The sequence below is a fragment of the Chionomys nivalis genome, chromosome 14 (genome assembly GCF_950005125.1).
Source record: "Chionomys nivalis chromosome 14, mChiNiv1.1, whole genome shotgun sequence".
NCBI lineage: Eukaryota > Metazoa > Chordata > Mammalia > Rodentia > Cricetidae > Chionomys > Chionomys nivalis.
Window position 1 is genome coordinate 57,818,684 of NC_080099.1, and position 25,733 is coordinate 57,844,416.

The following is a 25,733-nucleotide window of genomic DNA, read 5'->3' on the forward strand; positions in this document are numbered from 1 at the left end:
GACATCAGAATCTCTTACTTTATTCATTGAATATGTCACTTGCTCAAAACATAGGCTGGTAGCCAGAGAAATATGCCCTAGATAGCTGTGGGTTTAAATAGCAGATCATGCTTTTTTTCATTGTCTTTCATGAAATAATTTTATGCATGATTCCAGTCTCTATAATTTATTCAAACAGACTTCAGAAATTTCATATTTTATTTCCTTAGAGAATTTTTAAATTTTTAGTTAGGCTAACTATGTGGACTTTTTAAAATTACAAGTTCAACTTTCTTTTTTTACTGTATTTTGACATTTTTATTTTAGTTTTTATTGGAAATAGTCTTCTTTTATACGATACATCTGGAGTGCAGATTCCCCTCCTTGCATTTCCCCTAACGTCCCCCTACCCTCACTTTTCCCTAGATCCACTCCCCTGCTATTTTCATTCAGGAAAGAACAGGCCCCCAAGAGACAATTTAAAGAACACATTCTTTTCAACTATTTTCTAAACACACAAGCAAGTCAATTGCTTCTGTGTGATATATTTACTTTAAAAAGACAGCTAGTATTTTAAGGGGTCAGAAGGTAGGAGCTCAGTTGTAGAGCTGGCTCAGTGATGTGCTTGCTATGGATGCATGAGAACCTGAGCTTGGATCCTCAACACCCACATAAAACCTGGCAAATACTTGTAACATCACTACTGAAGAAGCAGAGTTGGACAGATCATTGACCAGCCCAGCCACATCAATGATCTCTAGGATCAGTGAAAGAACTTGTCTCAAAAAATAGATCGATATATGCCTTATGAACACACATTCAGGATTTCTCAGTTAAAGTATTTGTAAACAGAATCCAGGAACATATCCAAGAGATTTTCCACCATGATCAAGTAGGCTTCATCCCAGAGATGCAGAGATGCTCATAAGAATGGCCAAGATAAAAAACACTGATGATAACTTATGCTAGAGAGGTTGTCGGGTAAAGGGAATACTCCTGAATTGCTGGTGGGAGTGCAAGCTGGTACAGCTGTTTTGGATATCAGTATGGTGATTTCTCAGGAAATTAGGAAACAACCTTCCTCAAGACCCAACAGTACCACTTTTGGGTATATACACAAAGGATGCTCAATTGTACCACAAGGCCATGTGCCCAACTACGTTCATAGCAGCATTGTTTGTCATAGCCAGAACCTGGAAACAACCTAAATGCTCCTCGACCAAAGAATGGATAAGGAAAATATGGTACAGTTACACAATGGAGTACTACATAACAGAAAAAATAATGACATCTTGAAATTTGCGTGCAAATGGATGAAGCTAGAAAACATCATTTTGAGTGAGGTAACCCAGACCCAGAAAGACAAATATCACATGAACTCACTCATAAGTGGTTTTTTTTTTTTTTATTTTTTTGGTTTTTTCGAGACAGGGTTTCTCTGTGGTTTTGGAGCCATAAAGCAAAGAAACCAGCCTACAAATCACAATCCCAGAGAACCTAGACAACAATGAGGACCGTAAGAGAGACATACATGGATCTAATCTACACGGGAAGTAGCAAAAACCCAATATCTCCTGAGTAAATTTGGATCATGGGGACCATGGGAAAGGGTTGAAGGGGAAAGGAGAGGAAAGGAGGCAAGCAGAGAAAAATGTATACCTCAATAAAAATCAATAAAAAAGAAAAAAAATTTACAATAAAAAGCTTATTATTAAAAGAAAGAAAAAAACTTATAAAATTTATAGGTTGTTAATGGATGCCTCATTCATCCTCAATAAGGCATCCTAAAGACAAATGTTGCATGTTTTTTCCTTACATAAACATGGTAGTTTTTAAGCTTTCAATATGTGCACTACAATCTGAACAACCAGAGGTTAGGAGGAGGGGCTCTCCTAAGAGAGGGAACTTAGAATATAGTGTGATAGAGACATAAAGGGAGGACATAAGCATAGACTAGGAGGACTAAATGGGGGGAGGAGTGAGAGAGCAGGGTAAAGGGGAGAGTATGCAGAGGGACAATGAACACTAAAGACCTTTAGAAAAACCACATGGAAACCCAACACTGGGGAAGATCCCTAAGGTATATATGAAAGGAATTTAAATGGAGTCACCATATAATGGGGAAGACAATGCCCAAAGTAGACATTATATGATATGAAGTGGAACCTCTAATACCAAGAATGAGTAACATCTTGTTGAGCTATTGGCCTAAGGAATCTCACAGACCCTGCCCAACACCACAGGCTATTGCAATGCTGTTGGTTACCCTCAGCAACTTAACAGTAAGGCCCTATTGCTGAAGATACCATTTATACATGTCATTGAGCTCGTGCCCAACTGGAAACATCATGGTCCTGGATGTTACTTTGCATGCTATAATCATCATCCTCACACAAACAGGAACTCTGGGACCTACACCAGCACATGCCTGTAAGATACACTGGTGCATTAGTGGCACCAACGTGTGGGAGTAAACAACCAGTTTTTGATTGGATTAAAGGTCTACTCCATGAGATGAAACCCACTCCTGACATTGTTAAAGTGGCCAAGAACCTAAGACTAGATTCATCGTAAGCCCTATTGGAAAATTTACTACTATTATTCTGCTAAAGGAACACAGCAACAAAATGACTCCGAATGACCTAATGCTATCTATCAGTGTGCCACTCAACCCTCTTGAAGCAGATGGTAATTAGCAGAGACCCACCACTGGGCTATGTGTGTAAAGTGAGAGTTGGGAGCACTTGACCCTAGATGGGATCTTTTTATCAACCGCCCCACTCCGCGTCAGGGATCTCTGTGGAAGAGGAGGCAGAAAGACTGTAAGCCAGAGGTGGTGGATGACCTCCAGGAAAACGTGTCACCCATACACAACAGGTCTGATACAAAATCAACTCCCAGAGACGGTGACAGAATGTGCAAGACCCATACAAGTATAAACCAGACAAAATTCCAGCACAGAGGAGGGGAAGAAAGCATGAAGTTCTGCTCCTGAGAAGCTATTTGTGGTTGCTACCCCCTGAGGAAGAAAATCATGTTTTTCAATGGCGCGTCCCTTGTATATGATTTACACTGCAGGGTAGACCATGTGATCAGGGTTAGTTAGTCAACATCAACAGACTCCATGGCTTTTGTTTTGTTTTGGAATTTTTGCAATTTTTTTTTTGAGGGAGAAAAAACATGAAGTTGGGTGGACAGGAAAGTAGAAAGGATCTGGAAAGAATTGAGGGAGGGGAAAGAATGTGATAAAAATACTGTATGAAATAAATTTTTAAAAAGTCAGTAAATACAAAGAATTTTTTAAAAGAATCTGGAGAGAAAGGCCCTTAATATTAATCTTTGACTTACACACTTTCTTTCCTTTCTTTCTTTCTTTCTTTCTTTCTTTCTTTCTTTCTTTCTTTCTTTCTTCCTTCCTTCCTTCCTTCCTTCCTTCCTTCCTTCCTTCCTTCCTTTCTTTCTCTCTCTCTCTTTCTTCCTCTCTCTCACACACACATGCACACACATACACACATATACACACACAATACACATATATACACATATACACTAACACACAGACACATACACACCCACATAAACATTCACAGACATACACACATACACAGATGTACACACAATTACACAGACACACATACAGATACTTACATGAACATGTACACATGGCCCTGACATATATAAAAGTAGGAGTTCTGTTTGGACAGTTCAATTTCTTCCAAAACTAACAGACACTGTCAAATCATTGCCTTAGGGAGTATAATGAGCATGTCATTCATAAAATACATAAGGAGAATACGGAGAATAGTGTTTCACCGAAACAATATACCTTCTAGAATAAATTGTCAATTCTTTATATGCCAAGAATCATAAGAAAAATCACATTAGATATTTATGGCTACGAGGACAGAACAGAGACGGCTGTGCCTGAGAGCACTGCGTGCGTCCTGGCATGTGCCCGGCATGCACCCTGGCATGTGCCCAGCATGCACCCTGGCATGTGTCCTGGCATGTACATTAGAATCCGACTTCAGGGACAGTAATTAAAGAGATGACCGCACAAGCTTTTCTTTGTGAATTCAAGCCTTGAGCACAAATGGTTCTTCACCAGTGTGAAAGGCACAGAAAAATGCCCTAAAGAAATTACAATTAGCGTGTCAGTTCTTATTAGATAATAATTTATTTTTACAATAAAACAGTAAAATCACCCTTGTAATGTTTTCCTTTTCATAAGCAGAGGCCACAGCAAACAATGCATATTTCATATTTGCTGACCTTTCTCCATCATTGTCTTTAGGCACAACAGAAATATTCTGGTTTGATGTCAGTTATCCCAGACTTCTGTCTTTTGCAACATGTTCTTTTCTGTTACAGTTTAATGTCAAAACAGCCTATCAAATTGGTCTCTTAGTACTTAATGCCCATATTTCTGAGAGTTGGCTAAGTCTGAGACAAATTATCGATGGTGCAATCTGAAATTGCTTCATAAATCAATGTTTACTTATATATTTTGCTTTCCTTGATAGTTGGTTGGCACTCTCTAAAATCATGCACAGTGGGAAGAGGAGGGTACATACATACCCCTAGTCTAAAAATATATATGGATAACTGGGGAATCTGTATTAAAAACTATGAATTTATGTTAAAGTTGACTTCATTATAACAGAAAATAAGCAAGTGTTTTCCTCTGGGCTGGGCTTTCCACGACTTTACCTAGAGACCAGATGACTGGCTCCAACTAGGATGTTATTTTTAGGGGAAGCTCCTGGCAAAGAAGACTTGGTTCTGAGAAGAAGGAAAACAACAAACAGAGTTTGCTAGATCTCACTACCAGTGTGAGCTCAGCCTAGAGCTTAGTAAGTCTCACTGCCAGTGTGAGCTCGGCACAGAGCATTCACTTTCTCCACCTTGCCAAGGGAGTTTCCTGTCTGAAGTTATGGAATCCCAGGCCAGATTGCACCTTAAGTGAGCTCTGAATTCTGTCGAATGCCTCTCTTGAATAGGAAGAAAACACTATCCTTCCTTTAGGAGTTCTGAAACCAGAAAGGTTTGTTTGATCACATATCTTATGCATGGCATCTCATCTTGTGTTTTCTCACTATTTTCTGTCTCCAGCTATTAAAGCACACATAGGAAACTCTTAGTATGCTAGCTAAATTAGTGAATGCATAAATAAAAAACAATCTTCTGATTGACAGTGTTAAAGTAGACTTTATACCCCTTAATTCCTTAAATTAGGAAGTGATGGCATCCATATATATATTTTTGGAGGCTAGTGCAAGTATTAGTGTATGAGCAAACCCTCTGACTGGCCCTGGCATCTCTCTGGACCAAATGAAACACCAGGGAAATCCTTCTGGTCCTGAGCAATGTGCATTTTCCAGGAGTTCTCCAGCTCGGGTGGGGCCAATGATTGTGACTCCTTTACTCCCTTAGAATTCTATCTCCTGTTCAAACTGTAAGTCTGACAAAAGATAAGGGTGAGTAAGGACATTCAGTTTATTTACTACTGTAAATATCCTTTGAAAAGTGTCTTTATTGTAGTTCAAATAAAATATTTTCAATGTTAAAAAACAGTGGCAGTCAACTAGCGGAGAACACTCCACCGCTGTCTTGAATTTAGTATGTGCTAAGAAAAAAATAAAACATTATTCAAGACTCCTAGTCATGGTGATAAGGATTGTAGAAGAAACAAGGAACACGGGTGCACGCTGCTCCTCTGTGCTTCCTCTGCTGTCTCATGTCCTTGCAATCTCACGAGTAAGACACTTTTTTTTTTTTGCAGACACACACAGAATTGGCTGTGTATTTTGTAGTGTATTTGCAGTATACATCAGAATCATTTTTAAAATTCAAAAGGCAGAAGCGTTTGACAGAATTTCAGGATAACTTTACATCTTAGCAGTTGAGGGTCCCATGATTCTTTCCTTAAAGCACCCAGGGTTCAGCACTGGGCATGGTGGTTCAGTAGGTTCTGCAAGGTAGGGCACGTGACACAGAGCAAATCCTGCCAGGATTCGGTACTCTCTACATAAGACCACCATATGATGGGTCGTCCTGCATAGTGGCCACAAAACCACTAATGCTGTCATGCACAACAGTTCAGGTATTTCTTTCCCATGCACTCTGCAGGGATAGCTGGAAAGGCTACACATGTGAGCATTATCCTAGCATTCTCCAACACACAGGCTAAATCTGAGAGGGGGAAAGTACATGAATTTTCACATTTAAAATATGAAATAGAAAATATAAAGATAGATCAATTGAAATAAATTCCTATAAAAAAGATCATTATTTTCTGTTCACACCATTTACTCTGATGCTACATCACGTGAAATTATTTAGTCTCTGAGTGTCTCAGCAGCATCACCTCTTCCCTCTGGAACATTCTGATGACAGTGCCAAACCAGTGCCATTGCTGACCCACAGCGAACAATGCTGGGTGAACCTTACCTGTTACTGCAGCTATTACATTGTCATCAGCTATGTTTGGTTGGGAAATGCTCCCTATAGGCTCACGTGTTTGGATATTTGATCTCCAGCTAGGGGTGTTGTTTAGGGATGGAAGGTGATGCCTGGTTGGAGGAAGGGAAGACAGGCCTTGAGGATTAGGATCATCCTTGCTTCTGGAGCTCTCCCTGCTCCTGGGAGTACCATCTCTCCAGCTGTGTTGCAAACTCCTGCAGTTGCTGACAGGGCAGATCCATCTACTGTGATGGATGCTGTCTACTAAAGGTGTGAGTCAAGATAAACCCCTCGTACTCTGAGGTTGCTTCTATCAGATGTGTTGTTGTCGGATGAGAAGAGTAACCCATATGTTATCATTGGAGAGTCTGCATTAAAAATGAAGCTTGCTGTTTGCAAACTGGGAATCCACTCCCTGTGATATTGGTCACTGCCATACTATGGCTTTTGAGTGGCCAGATGTGTATGAGAATGATATTGGATAAACAAACAAACAAACAAACAAACAAACAAACAACCAAAACCCAAAACCAGGCCACTCTTTTCATATAACTAACTCAGTGAGGAAGCATCTTAAGGGGAAAGATACGACTGGATTGAAAGCTAAGAGTATTATAACCGAGTCGCTATTAGTATTTTTCAGGGAAAGTAGGAAGAAAATAAGAGTAACACATTGAAGCATCAAGAACCCTCCCCCCCGACAAGAATCCATCTCAGCAGCCAGGAACACATGGTATATATGGTATGAACTTAAGGCTAGTAGCATTTGCTAGTTTCTGGAGGAGGGGAGGGGTATGGCAATTATAGATTAAATCTAAAAAGAAAGGATGAAAGGAGATAAGTGTAGCAAGAGCTAAGAGAGGCCAGTCTGTGATTTTGCTCCACTCATCCTCATGTTGTGTGGTTATAGCCCCACTCTATAGTATCTTGTGAGAGATGACCAATGAATGGTTAAACATGCTCTATCAGAGAGCAGGGGGATCTTGTATAACAGAGGCCCGGAGAACGATGATCAACTTGACTGGAAAGGCAAAGGGCTGCACAGAGCCAGTGACCCCCCAAAGGCCAGGTCCCTTACACATCTAAGAATCATTTCCATCCTACAACTTTTGGCTACATTAGTTCTCTTTTGCTTTACTATATCCTTGTATAAAAATATAGTAGCGGCAGCAAATCTCCTTTAAGCTCTTCAGAGGGATTTCCTTGCTTGGGATGCGGGCAGAAGGGGACTGTGATCGCTGGTTGGCATTTGATGGTAAATTCTGCAGGAGAATGTGACAGGTGACAGCTCCTGGCAGCAGAGGGCAGGTGGCAGGCCACCTCCTGAGGGTTTGTAGAAAGAAGAAAGAAGAGGAAGAGTCCTCTTCCTTCAGAGCCTCGGTTTCCCTCTTTTGACACGTCTTGCCCTATTTTTTTTCCCTAGGACTGTCCATCCATTTCTACAGAGGCTCTTGGAGAATAAGATTGTGGTCACAGATCAGACCTGTTTAGGAGGTTTCCAGGGAAAGGCCATTTTGAGATGGTAAATTAGAAAAATAAAATTTCTTTAGGCTCAAGGGCTCATCTCCTCAGCGACAGAGTGGCAAGTATGGGTGGGAGTAGGCCAGTGCGTCCCGACATTCAAGTGGTCCTCCACAGGCTTCAGCGTCTTTATGAAGAAGGTCTGGGTGTAGAACAGACGTGTCTGGTGGCTACAGAACTGGCCTTTGTCTGTCGGAAGCACACTGCATGAGAACTCATATCCAGATTTTTGGGCTGTCGGGGGGATGCTATTCTTGGGAAACTGTGGTTGTAGGAAGGTAACTGTAGTTTCTTGGGATACAGCCAATTGAAGGGCTTTAGTGATTGTTTCAGAGTCTAGTGAATTTTAAGGCCCTGCCAAAACAGCGAGCCCATTTCTCTGAATGCAAATTCTCATTGTACATGGATTCTAATTGCTCTCCTGCCTTCCATTTCCGATTTTTAATAACATGACCTCTTGAGAGTGTAGGGTCTCAAGGCACCTTTGATTTTTCTTATTTGAAATTCCAATTTAAAATGGGAGACAGCCCCTGAGAGATGTCGGCAAGTGGAGAACAGTAACAGCACATCTTTGTTTCACTAGTATCAGGCTCATTCTTATCTGTCAAAATAGAACAAGTTGCTTTAAACATGGGCCCCGGAGTGGGTGGAGCTCATTTGGGTAAGCATACATTTGCCATTATAAGAAACAGAAACGAACATTTCTTTCTTTCTTTCTTTCTTTCTTTCTTTCTTTCTTTCTTTCTTTCTTTCTTTCTTTCTTTCTTTCTTTCGTTTCTCTTTTTACATTCATGTAAGTCGCATTGGTAGTGAGCAGAACTTCCTGATAGCTTGCATTCCTTGCTGAAATTGCAAAGGCTGTCAGATGGAAAAACCTGGGCAGGGGTAAGACTTCCCATGTAGATAGTCTGTTCCAGGGGAGAGAAAGCACAATGCTTCCAGAACAGAGCTCTAGTTGCATATGTTTATAAATCTCCCTCAGAGCAGGTTGATCAAACATCCAGGGGCTTCTGCTCTATAGGAAGAGCTACTAATAAGCATTTTTCTCTACAGTTCTGTGGGTGGCTTCTTATCAAAGGATAGTAATCAGCTTTAGAACTCATCTGGCCTTAAAATAACACGACAATATTATCAGTAGCTATTTAGGGAATACTGATGGCTTTAGTTACTGTAAAATAATCTAACTGATATTTCTAAACAAATGGGAAAATTCTACCTCTATGAGTCAAATGCTATCCATTTCATATGACAATCCCTTCATAAGTACTAATCTGGTCCTGTTTCTATATTTATGCAATGGGGTACAAATTATGTTTTGACTTTTATTCTATATGCATTTTCAGAAATCTTTTTAGGACTTAGGAGGAATGATATTTCCTTTAAATATGTTTTATGTCTGTGAGTGTTCTGTCTGCATTTATGTATGGGCAGCATGTATGAGGCTGGTGCCCATGGAGGACGTTGGATGTCTCAAAACTACAGTTATAGATGGTTGTGAGCCACCACGTGGGTTCTGGGAACTGGACCTGAGTCCTCTGCAGAAGTGGCAAGTTCTCTTAACCACTAAGACATCTCTGCAGTCCCGTATTTATTTTAGTATTTCCCATCAACACATTTGGCTGTGATTTAGATACCACTTCCCCTGCAGTCCATACACTGAAGGCTTGGTTGCTGGACTGCGGCACTTTTAGGAAATGATGGAACTGAGTGGAAGTTAGGCCATCAAGTGTGAGCCCTTAAAGGGAACGCAGGGACTCCAGTGCCCTCTCCCTGCCTCCCAGACAGCATAAAGTGAACAGACATTTTCTGGTAGACTGCTTCACCCACAGCCCCCTTGGCAATGGTGACAAGTGAACCTGGACCAAACCATGGAAACTGTGAGCCGAAACAGACCACTGTCCCCCTGGAAGTTACTTATCTCAGGTATTTGACGTAGCAATTGGATGCTGGATAGCACACATTTAAACAAATGGGTCCCCACTGAAGCTTTAGTGCAAGCTCAGACTCCGATGTGTTCTTGGTAAGGGCTCAGGGTGGGAATTCTGTTACAGAAATTCTACGACCCAGTTCTATTTTATCATCGGCTGCATCTGCCATGTGGAACCACGACCCCCTCTCACTGTCCCTCCCAATTTCTTCGTGGTCAGACCAGAGCCGATCGCCTGGTTTTAAAATATGCGCAAGGAAAGAAACCTATTTGGGCAGCTGATTTTAAAAGCATTTGTTTTCATCTTGCTGGTTTCTCACAATATAGTCATCACGGAGACATAATATATGCTGATCAAACCGAGCAGGGACACTTCCATTACCATTCTAAGTCCCAAAGTGACAGCTGGTGACTTTGGTGAGTAGGACAGTGCCATTAGCATGGCTGGGACATCTCCACTGCCGTAGTGCACGTTTCAAAGCACTCGGACAGGGGGACAAAGCAAAGTGTTCAGAGTTAAAATATGGTTGTGTAAAGGTCAGCTTTGCACTTTTCCTTTTTAATATTCAAAACATGTTAAAAGCTAAGGTGGAGATGTCAGGTCAACACTAGCGGCTGAGGGTAAAAGTCCTTTTGAAATCCCAGGCTGATCAGGTAATTCTTGAAGCTTTCATATGTCATATGGCTGCCATGTACACCTTAGAAAGAGAAACTTCAGCAGAATAGCCAAGTCCCCGGTCCTTCACCAACTGCCACGAAGAACTGGAGAGGTGACCATCTCTTTGTGCTTTGGGCTCTGTCTGTGAAATGAGATTGTGTGATATTCTTTAAGATGTCAGCCAGCTCCGAGGCTCTCCACATTCTAAGAGGGGGGAGCTATGGGATAATGAGGCTATGTTTCAGCTGTGGTACATGACAGGGGCACACTGCTTCACTGTGGCACCCAACTGACCAGTCCACGTAACACCAGTCAGTGTTTCTTTCCTAGGCTAGGCAAGAAACTCTTCTATTTCTTTCCTGCCGCCTAGGGTATTCTTATGATACTTCAGAAACCATAGTCTCAGGTTAAATGTCAAAGAATCAGGTTAGACTCCTTCATGCTTTGTCAAATTACTCTGCATGCAAGTCACCATACCACATTCTGAGCACCCATACAAACCAGACAACAAGGCAAATAAAGTCCCCCCACTCCTGTGTGTTTGTTTACTCTCTAGTCTCTACAGCCTTTAAAGTTTTACTTATGAACATAACATCTAATGATGTTATGAATATAACGGTATCTAGGACCTAATATAATGAATCTAGAAAATCATTTGGGAAAAGGACCAAGAAAAGTGCAAAAGAAAACAGAACCCAAACACAGAGAGAGTAATTGACAGTCACAGGGGGCTCACGGGTCAAAGGCTGCGAGCAGGAAGTTCAGCAGGAGACTGATGGACTGCTCCACGTGGATTTGGTGAGTGGTCGGCATCCGTTTATTGAGCTGGTAAAAAATGGTGGAGAGAACAGCCTCCAGGCGGGCCACATTGAGTTCTATGTTTGGGTCTAAGTTATTCAAAGCGTTTTCCCGCAAGGCTTCGATGACGTTCCAGATGTCCACCAGGTGCACTGCAATGGAAGAAGAGTGAACACGTTAGTCCAATGTACATAGGAGGACGGCATGCTGCTTACAAGTCCCTGGGTTGTCTAGGTTCTGCACATGTGCTCAGCTGCACACGAAGGGTGCACACGAGAAGTCCATCTCCAGGACTTGAAGACCATGTGCTTAACAGCAAATGACTTACCAAACACCACGTGTATTTTCTCATTGTTGTGACAAAATATCCAGCAAAAGCAACTTTAGGAAGAAAGAGTGTAGTCCATGACAGTGGGAAAGCCATGGTAGCTGATCACATTGCATCCACAATCAGGAAGCAGGAAGAGACCAGTGATGCTGTCCAGTTCAGTTTTTCTGTTTTATTAAGTCTAGGATCCCACCCTACAGAATGGTGCTACCCATACAACAGGGTGGCCTTCCATTTCAATGAACCAAGTATGGAAGTTCCTTTATATATGTGTTTACAGGTGTAGCTCCTAAGTGAGGCTGGACCTTGTCAAGTTGGCAATTAATGTCATCATTTTCTGTCTTACATACACCCGTGAAATATGGTCATTATTTCAATAATATATGCAGAAAAACTGTGGTACAGGGGAGTTAACTGTCAACGTAAAAAGAGTCACTAGCAAAATTGGTAGTCAAATTCAAGTAGATTGGGATTAAAAAAATTTCCCCACTGAACACAGGGACTGTTTGAAATGAAAAGAAGACAAGAACTTAAGTTCTAAGCTCCTAAAGGAGGCCAGAATTCATTTTGAGTATTTAAAATGGATTTATTTCCTTTATTTCCCTGTCTGTCTGTCTGTCTGTCTGTCTATCTATCTGTCTATCTGTCTATCTGTCTATCTATCTATCTGTCTATCTGTCTATCTGTCTGTCTGTCTGTCCGTCCGTCCGTCCATCATCTATCTATCTATCTACATGCCCATACACACACGCCTACACACACATACACACAGAGGTTGAAATAAAAGATGGGGCAGGAAGGAAAGCAGAGAAGGATAAGGCAGAACTAAGTCACAGATTACTTAACCAACCTGGTCAAAAATTATATTCTTGTTTACTTTCTCCTGAAATACTCAGGAAGTATTTCTCTGTATGTCCTGAAGTATGACTATGACCTCCCAGGAGCCATCACTGCTAAGAGCGTTCATGTGTGCCCTGTAGCACACTCTTTGCAATCAGGGCAACTCTGCATTTCTTTCCCTCTACTAGAAATTTATTGAATTCTAAATAATTAGAATTCTATTTGTTCACCTGGATTCTTCTACTTAGCACAACTATTTTAAGAGTCACCTTTATTGGGTGGGTATGGGCAATTCCCTCATTTCTGTTGCTGAGTGATCGTATCCTATATGATATCACAGTTCGGTTCCTGCCTCATCTGTTGATGGGTATTTGAGCTGATCCAGGTTCTGGCTGTTACAAATAAAGTCATTATGAGAAATTATATACAAGCTTTTGGGTTGTCATGTGCTTCAATTTTCTCATTAAATACTTATAAATGAAGAGACTAAACTGGATGGAGGCCAGTGTGTGTGTGTGTGTGTGTGTGTGCGTGCGCACATAGTGGGCAGAGACTGTAGCCAGTGTCTTTCCTGCATTATTTTATATCTTACTCTTTTGTAAAATATTTATTTGCTTCTATTTAATGAGTATGGATGTTTTGCCTACGTATATGTGTGCACCACATACATGCAATACCTATGAAGACCAAAAAAGGGCATTGGATCTCCTGAAACTGGAGGTTTAGATGATTGTGAGGTGCCACGTGGGTGTTGGAAACCCAGTCCTGGTCTCCAAAAGAGTAGCAAGTGCTCTTTGTCTCTGAGTTGTCTCCCTAGCCCTGCTTTTATCTAAGTTTAATTAGCATTGCTACACACTCCCAGAGATGTAGCATTTATCAATGCAAGTTTTGGGGGCTTATTTTCACTCTTGAGTATAATATTTGTGATTCCTGTCATTATTATTTGTACACTCTGTGAGCCTGCTTCTCAGGATGTATTTTAAAAATGTAAGGGGACAGTGATTAGACTGGAGTGACTTCAGGTTTTAACTGCAATATGACTGGTCACTTGCCTAATATGTAAGGTCCTTTCAAAATTCCTCATTAATGTGAAATTCAAAAATCGCTTGCAAAGGTTTTTTTCTGTTCGTTTAAATTTGGCCTCTGTATTTCTCGTTTATGTCTCACTCACCACACCTCAGCATCAACACCACATCTTCAAGGATGTCTTTCCAGCTTCATCTCCAGGTTTTGTACCTCTGCCATGTGCCTCCCTTCAACATGGCTGTCTGTTTCCATACTGTCAATACCATAGGAAGTATGTGTGAGCTACGATAAATGTTCACCCCTCCAGCACCCATCACAGCCAATGAGTACCATGGGGGAACAATGGAACAATCGCACATCTGAAGACTGAGAAAATGCCAAAGCAGCTCACCAAGGAAGCAAGGGCTTCCAAGGACATATTTGAGTGAGAAGAGACAACGTGGCACAGCTGTGAGGGGTTGCAGTGGTTTGAATCACCATATTTCAGTCCTGTCGGTTTTCAGAGCTTTAGTAATATCTTCATTTAATCAGCATGGTTTAAAAGAGTCAATCCCCGAGAAACACTGGGCATGTCACAGGAAATAATGACTTATTGTCATGGGCAAGTAAAACACTGAGATGTCATATTGAAGTCATTTAAAGTACAAGTGCTCAGCATGTGTGCTTCCTCACCCCCAAGACCTCAACCGAACAGCAAAGCATGGGGTCTAGCCAATTGTAAGGTCAGATAATCGCAAATGATCTCAGTAAAATTGGGTTTATAATTAGGCTCAAAGGTATGTGGCAGAAGATGTGATTCCTGCTTCACTTTAGGTCCTACTTCCGGCGAGGACACAAGCGTCACCCGGTCACATGGGCAGGATATACTAGCTGTATATGGTAAGACTCAGAGCACTAGGTACAGAATGGAGTCATGAAGGCTGTGGTGGAGCCAGGAGAACAAGGCCGCACTGTAGCTATGAGCTGGATTTGATTTTTATGCCAAGCGTGAAGACACAGGTAGTAAGGAGAGCTACGCGATGAAGTCCATCTTGGAAATATTATTTCTGAGTCTAATGGAAGAAAGAAATGCAGACAGACAGGCAAGAAATGGGAACAGCAAAACCGATTGCTGGAGAGATCATATTAATGACACAGGGCATGGTGGTGTGCAAAAACACCTGGCACTGTCCCTGTGTAGACCAGGCTGGCCTCAAACCCAAATGTCAACTCATCTCAAGGTCTGCTGGGTTTGAAGGCTTATGCAACTATGCCCAGGCCAATTCAGTCCATTTTATTTATGGGTGCTGCTGATGCTGTGATTAGACATTTCTTCTTAATTTTTTACCACCTTACAAAGCTTTTGTAGTTTTCTAGTTATTTCTGTTTATTTTCAAAGTTTAGAGATGTTTTGCTTACATGTATGTCTGTGTACCATATGTGTGCCTGGTACCCAGAGAGGCCAGAAGAGGGCACTGGAGCTTTCGGGACGGGAAGTATAGCCAGTTGTGAGCAGCCATGTGGGCTCTGGGAATTGAACCTGGGTGATCTGGAAGAGCAGCCAGTGCTCTTAACTGCCCCATACTAATTTCTGAAAAAGAACTATCATCAGTCTTTTTACCATTTGAATAGGAGCACTAAGAAATGCTAAATTGGGATTTAGTGGGAAATCAACACGAAGTCTGTTTCAGGCCTAACAGTAGTAGTACCTTATGGGTTGCTTACTGTTATCTCAATTCCAAAATGATTTAGAAAATGCAATTATGACAATACACCACTAGATGGCACTGTGCACGTTTTACTAAACAGCTGTCAAGCATTAAGGACTGGAGGAGCACCTGCTGCTACTTTGCAAAAATGGGAGGAAATTGGGCTTTCTCATCTATGTAACTAGATGTGTTTTATATTGCTATACTTGGCAATGCAGCATTCTGAATAACAACCCCCTCCAACATTAACCATATCATGAATGAACAAAAACATATTCTAAAGGCAATCCTACTTCATGTAATCATACCAGTTATTAGTATTGATTTCAGAGATAATTTATTAATACCAAAGAGTTTGACCTTGTAAATCAATGCTAATAGACACTGGTTCACTGTTTTTCTATTCACTCAAAGCAGCTGCAGGTAGAAACTTTAGGTTGGGGATAAAGGAAATAGTGGGATTTGTTGCTATGGAGATGTGTGTAGGCTATTTGCTGATGCCACGCACCTCTTAAACAGGAGATCGAGAGTAAGTCTATAGTTAGGCTTACTTAAATCCAGGTATATAGGGGAAACTACCAATGACAGATGCAAGACGGAAGGAAGGAAGGGAGACATAGTTATCAGTGATAAAGAACTAAACACCCTCAGGTCTAAAGTCAGCCTGGGGTGGGGCTAGAGATGCTGTGTCCAGAGGCCTTGACTTTGCCACACCAGATGGAATACTGGTCAGCCATAGCAGCATCACTGAGGAACTATTTTATAACTTTATAACGTGTGTGAGCCCAATTATGGCCAGACAGACAATGACGTCATAAACACCAGAGGGAGACGAATGTAAACAACACCTTGGGGAGTTAGTATATGTCATGATGTAGTTCCAGCCTTGCATGGGCCATGAGAGGCTAGGTCCATACCAGACTCAATGAGTGTCTTCCTTTTTCTAAAGCACTTGCAGGTCTCCCCAGAACCTCAAGTCTAAGATGTAGGAGGGCAGGAAAATGTTTGCTGAAGCTTCACGGATGATTCTCATGACCACAGAGCTACAGGCCCTTTAAGAGTCTCAAAGGGCTTGTGGAGGGAGATGTAAGAAGCCATATTGCAGACTACCATAATTCCCACCATTTTGACGTAGTGAATCTCAACTTTGGCCACACACTGGGATCACCCACAAGGGTGTAAAACAGCTCTCTGGTGATGCTGCTGTTATAATACTGTGTGATAACCAAGGTAGCAAAGGCTAGACTTTTCAGAAGTCCCCACCCCCTCAGAGAACCAGAAGCTATCTCATAACAACATATCCAGACAAATACATTCTCACTGGAGCATGCAGGGTGCTGCCTGAAGTCTGTCTTCTGTCTTTTGGCATGAGGGCTCTGGTATGTCCTGACAGGCTAACTGCTGTGAGAATCTGATTGCTACTAACTTATAGAGTTTAGGAGTGATGTCTGTAATTATATGAATATTATTTTAAAGAGATATGATATTTTTACCCATAATCAGGGTATCTACTTCATTATGAATTATTTTAATTAGGAAAAAAGAAATTGGAGGTAGAGTGTCTATAATTTGTCAAGGTATACATCCTCCAAACATATAGTATGTGTGTGCACCATTAAACACACCTCTTCAACACTTACACTTGTCCTTCATGGTTAAAGTGGTGGTGTGTGAGGTTGTATTGCCTTTCTCTGCCCTGATATATGCAGCTATTCTGTTGATAAGTCACCCAGTCAAGCTCCATAACAACAGGGATAGGATGTATTCCCTCAAAATCCCCTCAGTTCTCTCCTCAGACGTTAATTTCCTAATCTGTGCACTTCCGCCCACATGGATTTACCATGGCAACCATAATCTTCAGTGTATGATTGAAGTAATAGTTTTGATTAGTTTGCACACTGGATTTGAAATACCAAAACATGTTCTTTCCTGACTCTACTTCCTGCATGTTGGGATTCCACGTGTGTGTCACCAAGTTCAGTTTATATGGGACTGAGGATCAATCCTTGGGCTTTGTGCATCTTAATCAAGCACTCTAAAAGCTGAAATTCACTCCAGTCCTCACATCGAGTATCCTTAAAGCATGCTTGTAGAAAATTTAACTGCAGCAATTCATTTGATTTCTTACTTGCTATGGCTGGAAAGTGAAATGTTTCCCACAGGTTCATGTTTTGAATGCTCTGTCCACAGACTGGGACATGGTTCTGAAGGCTGTGGAGCCTTTAGGAGTTGGGGGTTTGTCTGGCTGAAGTGGGCCAGGAATGAGTCTATCACCAAAGCCACCTCTCCCTGCCACAACAGGCTGAAACCCTGAACTTGTGAGCCAAGATCAACCTTCCTGTCTCAGTTTACTTCTGTCAGACACTCTGTCACAGCAATGAGAAAAGTAGCCGCATTAAAAAATTCTCATATCCGTAGAACTAAAAGATCACACACACGTGCATACACACATACACACACCATAGCCATTGTCTTTTCCCCATGACAATTCACAAATGAAATATTTAATTTAATAGTCTAAGAGACAGGTAGACAACAAGTAAAAATAGCTTCAAGGAGTTTTACAGGCCTCATAGAGGTGGAGTGTGAGGTGGCCACAAGAGCTCAGCCCCTCGTCATATGAGTGTGCCAGGAACCAATGAAGCACCCCCTGCCACTCTCCAGCTCAGACCATTACCTGAGCTTAGCCTTCTAGCTCAGAGGCTCAAAACACCCTTCTTTTACTAAATATTTATTCAGGCCTTGTTCAGTATTGATGTTTTGGGTTCTGAAATCCTAATGTGCAAAATAGCAGATTTCTTAAGAATGGTAAGGAGAGAGAGAGAGAGAGAGAGAGAGAGAGAGAGAGAGAGAGAGAGAGATCAAGTAAACAAATATACTAAAGAGAAAATGCCCTGTAAGATCAGGCTAGGCACGCTTGTAGGGCATTTTCTTAATAAGTGATTAATTTACATTGTAGAGGGACAACCTTTGGGGTGGTGGTCCTGGGCTCCATAAGAAAGCAGGCTCAGCAAGCCATGAGGAGCAAGTCAGTAATCAGAATTCCTCCTTGGTCTCAGCTTCTGTCTCCGGGTTCCTGCCCAGATTTCCTTGATGATGAACTGTGATGTGGAAGTACAAACAAAATGAACCCTTTTCTCCTTATCTTGATTTTCCTCTTGGTGTTTCATCCCACATTAGGAAACCTAACCAATACAACAATACAATGATTTGACATTTGTCAGAATCAATGCTCTATGCAGAAATCTGTTTTCTCCTATAAGAGACGTGGGTTTGGATAGCACACTGCACCTTCAGTTTTTCATAAGAGAAACAAAGATATACACATCTCTCAGTTGTGAGGAGCAATGAAAAATTTCATAGGAAAATAGCAGATGATAAAGCACTGTATGCATTTCAGGCGGCATGCTCATTTTTGAGAGAAAACAGAGAAGCACCGAAATTTACTATCTTTCTCAGGTCGAATTACAAACCTTCTCCCTCAAATTCTTCCAGTTCTTTCCCCCAGTTACAAATATGTTGGCCTCATATTGTAAGTCTTCTTCTTGGACTCCATTTTGGTTTTGCTTTTAATAGTTAAAATGTGTTGTAAAAAAGAGACTTGTCACCATGATCATTAGTTAAGTTCACCTTTAGGTCACGTGCTTTCTGCGGTCACAATGGTGGAGCAGGGGGCAAAGGAACTTGTTGCTATGACAGGTTAACTGAGTTTGGTTTCAGAATCCACACAGTGGAAGGAGAGAAATCTGTGAAATTGTCCTCTGAGTTCCACAGGTATGTGAAAACATGTGCAATGTCCCTCCAATAAATAAATAAACACATATTTTAAAAACCATTTCTCTTGAGATCTACACGTTCAACTCATTCATGAGAAAACAGGATATTCTAATGCATCGTTACTAACCATACATCTCTTGCACACTGTGGCTGTAGCTTATGGAGAAAGGCTGCCGTGTGTTTCCCTTTACAGTGTTAGAAAAAGAAATGAGATCCCATAATAGTTTGAAAAGAAATAAAAATCCAATGGTTAATATTTAAGGATCTGGAATCCACTGTGGTTAATGTTATCTGTGTCTGACATAAAATCATAACCAGTGGATCCCATGGCGGGGAATCACAGTCAGACTCACCTGAAGGCTGACACTAAACTCTGGGTTATAATAAGTCCATATACATAATTAAAAAAATGAAACTCCCAGAGGAGCTCTACAGGGATGCCAGCCTTGCCATCCTTGACTGGAAACGTGGGACTCCTTGGAGGAGGAGGTAAACCTCACATTGACTCCCCAAGTGTAGTGGGAAACACAGCTGGAGATGAGGAGGGTCCTGCCCCAGGATGAAGGTCACCCAGTGATGAAAAGCATAAAGCATGGAGGGAGGAGGACGGCTCAGATCCAGTCCTGATGCCATCCAGCTAGAGGCATTGATCTGGCACTTAAAGCAAGTCTGTAACTGAGAAATCTTATACTGCTTATTACAATAAACAAATGGCCCCATTTAAAATTTATGCATATTTATTTGTACCTTTTTATCTAGAATTTGCATTTTATATATTTTAACTCTTAATTTCCTTTTCTGTCTGTCGTGTCAATTAACTTCCACATTTGCAGCCACTGAATTGGTGTGTAAGGCAGGGCTGTTCTTCAGGGCAGTGGGTAGGTTTCAAACTACGGTAAATCCTTGCATGACCTTGATGGGGAGGGCATCTCTACATTCAAGCTCACTCCAGGTGACTGTGATGGACAGCACAGTTTCAGAGTTAGGGGATGGGCATGACTTAAAAGATGGAGTTAGAAATGATAGAACAGGAATATAATGTTTATTTGATCCAGAGGAATTGATTTAAAAAATATCTGTAAAATCTTGGAAGCATTGTGATCAAGAATTAGCAAGTTATTGAGACTTTCCTCAAATAATTTCTCTCTCTGCCTTACTAAGGCCCCTTCACAAAATGAAGTTCACAAGCCCAGTGGGAAGGAAGAATTAGTTGAATGGGACACCTTGGCAGAGTCCGCAGAGGTGTCTTCTGCAATTACACTGCCCATACTGGGTACCACTCACTTCAACCAAGCATTTAGCTTGGAAAGAAAATATTAGTAGGAACACAATGTTTAGATTGGCTTTTGATGAGTGGTCTTGAGGTAAAGTCCTTATAAGATGTGAAAACAGATAGCCCCTAGGAAGCCTACCAGTTTTATTTTATGCTTCCGGTCTCCACCCTTTCTGTGCTCCTAGAAAACAATTTTATTCCAGAGATAGCTTTTTTCGCTAAGAGTCTTCAGAGAGAACCATCACATCTCACAGAGATAACATCTCGGCTTCACTTTAATTTCCTGGTTAAGGTGTTGTAATAATGTTTCATGAAAAAGGTCTACAACATATTGTCACGTAAAATCAAATTGAGCACCTGGCCAATCTCAAAGGCCCTGCCACAACATACACTGCCTATCAGGAAAAATAGTCAGTGCTTCTTAAATTGTGTTTATACACTGACATCATTATTAAAAATGAGGTGATAATTATTGGCTCAGTAACCATCACACTATAAATTAAATTTGACTAAATTCAATTCAATCAAACACCTATTATGCCTATTATTTTCCTTCCTTCCTTCCTTCCTTCCTTCCTTCCTTCCTTCCTTCCTTCCTTCCTTCCTTCCTTCCTCCCTTCCTTCCTCCTTCTTCCTTCTTCCTTCTTCCTCCTTCCTTCCCTTTTTTCTCCGAGACAGGGGTTTCTCTGTGTAACAGCCCTAGCTGTTCTGGAACTAGCTCTTACAAATCAGGCTGGCCTCGAACTCAGAGATCCACCTACCTCTGCTTCCCAAGTTCTGGGATTAAGGGCATGTGCCAGCACCACCCGGCTTATGCTTATTATTTTCAAAGTATTGTGCCAAGAGTTGTAAAAACAGTAAGAGAATTTAAATGAAAAAAGAATAATATCTAACTTCTCCTTGCCCAGTTTAGCTTATACAGAATATGTTTAATATTTTTAGAGCAGGAGACCCTAACACATTATCTCTCCTGTGACCACTCACTTTGAATGGGGTTTTTAGGTAATTGTGTGTAGGTTTCTTTTATGTGGCCTCACCACACTCTATCTTGCAATGCCCTAACTTGGGTTTTTACTGCCCTTTTGGAAGCAGGCCTCCCATTCACATCTAGTTTATTTCCCATTCTATTCATCACAAGAAACAGTGTATGGCTCAGTTAAAGCCAGGTCATTCTCCATTGTCCATTGAGCAATACCTAGGAGACTGACAGTGAGAACCAGTGTTTGGACTCTGTTAATCTCACCTCTCAGTATTCTTCAGCGTCTTCAAAGTATCCTACATTCCAGGTATGCCAGACTTCTGACAGTGCCAGAATGTGCCCTTGATGTTTTTATATATGCCTGTAGTGAGCCTGTTCTTTCTGTAAGATGCAGCTTTTCATCCACCATCCTTCAAGGTAGTAACACATGCCATATCCCTAGGAAACCCATTCTAATGCCTTCAGACAACTATGCGTTCTTTCCTTTGTAGTTCCCAGAAGCCTGCTCACATCTATTAGATCATTTATAGCATTCTGAATTTTCCAGTTATTAATACACAGATGTTGTTCTTTATCTCTTCAGATTGGTCCATGATTGGAGTTTGGAGAAGGATTTATGAGCCACATGTTGTGAGTGTGGTTACATGTATTTTGGGAAGAGAATATCTATGGATTTCATTGGATTCTCCAAAACTGGTGGGAAAGAAGTGTATGGATTAGAGAATCAAATAATATCCACCTCAAAGGCACTATGTCTTGTTTATATTCATAATCTTTGTAATACCTTGTTCAAAAACGTTGCTCAATAATGTTTAGTGAATTGAGTAGATTAGAGCACCTACAGCAAATCTAGTACCAGCTAAAATCCCTGGAAGCTTTTTATGTACCTTGGTAGTCTACACAATCTGATACTTTTTGTTGACCATGGTTTTCTAGTTACCTCCTATTTCCTATGCACTATGGCTTCATATGGCCAGAATCCTATATGCTAGAAGCCACACTCAGAAAGAAAGTACAGCTACAGTTCTGGCACCCATGAAGAATTGTCTTCCTCCTTTTACATCCCTTTATCTTTCTGACTCTGTATGAAGCATCCATCTGGCCAGCATGAACACTAGACACAGTAAGGGGCCACTGGAAATCACAAGTAAACAGCATCTGGTATAGGAGGTCCTTCTGTATTTGTATTGCTTTCATTGGTTGAATAAAGAAACTGCCTTGGCTTTTTGATAGGGCAGCATTTAGGTAGGCAGAGTAAACAGAACTGAATGCTGGGAAGAAAGACAGACAGGCAGACGCCATGGTTCTCCTGCCGGAGATGGACGCTGGTGGGACTCATGCCGGTGAGCCACAGTCAAGTGGCAATACACGTTAATGGAGATGGGTTAAACTAATATGTGAGAGCCAATAAGAGGCTAGAAATAACGGTCCAGGCAGTGATTTAATTAATAGAATTTCTGTGTGGTTATTTCGGGGGTTAAGCTAGCTGGGTGGCAGGACACAGCCTGCTCCTTTTACAACCAAGCATCTAGAAATTGAAGTCTTAGTTTTTCTGCTCTGGAACTACATCCTTTAAACACATTATTGTATGTGCAGTGAGAGTAAACGATGAAATCAGTAGTACTTCACTTATCTACTCAGAAAGCAGCCATGGTCTAGCTTCCTAGTGTATACTTCATTGCGTGGGTAATGATGTGAGTACTGGGATGAGTAGACCTCTAGGTGGTTAATCAGCAGGATAATGATTTATGGGTATCTTGGTGAAGTCAAAGATATACCCACATACTATAAAGACTATAAAATGTACCTTCTATTAGAAAAGAAATCTTCAAAAGTCATGAGATAAAGGATGTGGCCTACTTAGAGTGCTTGTCTCCTAGACAACAGGCTTGAGCTTGAAAGAAGTCATAGACTATGTTCTAATGACATACTGCCAAGTAGAATGGCTATAGCTAACTACAGTATTGTAGAGTTAAAAACTTCTAAAAGAATATATTAAATGTTCTCATCATAAATACATCTTAAGTCTGTGTGATTGTAAATTTGAACAGTGGATTAAGAAATCCCCAGAGTATTAATAAGATGCACTTGTGGGTGTATCTTTGAGGACTTTCCCAGAGAAGACCAACTATGGAAGGAAGACCCATCCAGAATGTGAACAGACTGAATAAAAATACAAAACAAGAAGGGTGCCTGAGCTCCAGGGTTTCCCTGTCTCCACCCCTGGTCTGTTGAGATGTGGGGAAGCAGTCTCCTGCCTCTCCTGCCATGTAGCTGCCCACAGCTGTGGAATCATCTTTTTGTACAGTACAAAGAGTTGACACTCAAGTTGGTTTAATAAAATGCTGATTGGCCAGTAGTCAGGTGGGCAGCATAGGTGGTGTGAACAAAATTAGGATGATGGGAGGGAGAGTGGTGGAGTCAGGAGTCACCAGTCAGAGGGAGCAGGATATGAGTGAAGGTACCAAGGCACATGGAAAGGTATAGATAGAAATATGGGTTAATTTAAGCATAAGAGTTAGGTAGCAAAAAAAATAAAATAAAAAGAAAGAGTTAGGTAGCATCAAGCCTCGGCTATCGCTGAGCATTTATGAATAATATTAAGCCTCTGTGTTGGTTATTTGGGAACTGATGAGGGGGAGAGAAATGTCTGCCTACAGCCCACCATCATATGCTCTCCACCATGATGACTGTAATGACCTCAAACCGTGAGCCAAAATAAACTCCTCTCAAATTGTTCTCAGGTCACATATTTGGTCAAAGCAATAAAGAAGATGACTAATACAGCGTACGACGGAATTTATAAGCTAATCTTCAATAATCCCACGAGGCAATCATATAGTATAATGTTACATTGCATTCTAAAAATGCATATTATTTGTTAATTCACAATAAAAAAAAAAACATAGCAATGGGAAATAATGATGAGCAGTGAAAGTCAGACAGGGACCGGGTGGTGTTTCAGACTTAGCTGTTGAACTTTTCAAAGTTCTCTTCACAGTGACAGTGACATTTGAGGGGTCTGGAGCAAGGACTTTGTACATAAGAGTTTCTGCTGTGCTTGCAGAGGACTGAGTTCAATTTCTAGTCCTCACATCAGGCAGTTCACAAGCACCTGTGATCCCACCTCTAGAGTGACCTGTTGCTTCTGGCCTTCTCAGACACTGCATTCATGAGCACCTACCCACACATAGACATGCGAACATACACACAAGTAAATAAATCAGACCTCCTGGTTGATTTTTGATTGATCGGCTTGATGTCAGTTTATGCAGTGAAGTTATAAAGAGTAGTTTGAGCTTCATAAAATCTAGATCTGTACTAAGTAGAACAGACTGTTCGGTTATTTCCCTTAAATAACCATGAGGTATTCTCTTCCTAAATCTTCACACTCGGGAAGATAGCTATGGAGGCTATCCTAAAGTACCTGGCTGATCTTACACAGCAGTTTTCAGTTATTCTGTCCAGTTGTAAAAGCAAATGATAATTCCAAGAACTAGGAGTGTGAATGTCAGGCATACTGAATGTTCCTGAAGAAGCAAGAATGTTATTTCAGGGAAGGACTTTGTAGGGGGAAGGAAGCTAATAGCTTTCTTTGGAAACCCAATCTTTGCAGCTTGCCTGCTCTGTTGAGCATCTTGAAGCTTTTCAAGTAAATTGTGCAGAATGTGCCAAGTAGAGATTTGGGAAAGGCCTGAAAATATAATTTTAAAAAACATGTAAAAATTAAGAAGTAAATTTAGGCCAAAGAGAATGCTGGGTAAGTTACCAACTATCTTTTAAATGCAAGTGATGTATCATGCATACCAGGTTCTTAAGATCACCTGAAAACTCCTTAAGGTGAATCTTTAAATACGAGCCATACACATGTCCTTCAAGGTACCAAGCAAGATGTCCTGTACAGAGCTGTCACTCAACAGACCTGTATAAACCTACCTGCTGGTGAGTATGGATTCAGTGTTTGCTGTATGTTATATACCACAGAGGACACAGCTATGGTAAGTCTTTCTGGTCTTACCTGGTTTCCATAGATTATTTCCTCCTATGCAAAATAATTCTCTTTGCCAGACTTTGTATTAGTAGGTGCTATTTTTTTCTGCTTTATTACTTCTCTATGCACAGAACATCAGGCTTAGGCATAGCGGTCTGATAGACATGTTTCCTGAGTTTAGTAGTAGCTTAAGGGACATCTTCTTCCTAGTACATCCAATGCCACTTAAACATGTACTTGACTTTTGGGTGCCTTAATTTACATACTTCAGTGGAGCATGGTTGGTGCCCATCACTGGGGACAAAATGTCTTAGACAACATTTCTATGACATTTAAAAATTAGCAGGAGCTGGTGAAATGTTGTAGCAGGTGACAGGCAGTTGCCATTGAGACTGACAACCTGAGTCTAGGCTCTAGGACCCACAAGGTGGAAAGAGAGAACTGACTCTCATTAGTGGTCTACTGAACTCCACGTGTGTGCTATGG

At 41.1% G+C, this 25,733-nt stretch overlaps 1 protein-coding gene across 16 annotated transcripts in view; it reads right to left on the reverse strand.

Annotated features, from left to right (window-relative positions):
* Dtna (dystrobrevin alpha) overlaps nucleotides 1-25,733 on the reverse strand; it is a 378,064-nt gene that overhangs the window by 76,497 nt on the left and 275,834 nt on the right. For all 16 annotated transcript variants that reach the window (XM_057788655.1, XM_057788654.1, XM_057788650.1 and 13 more), the window contains one exon: nucleotides 11,284-11,497. In XM_057788655.1, the coding sequence (XP_057644638.1) occupies nucleotides 11,284-11,497 (214 nt within the window). The remainder of the gene's footprint in view (nucleotides 1-11,283; nucleotides 11,498-25,733) is intronic.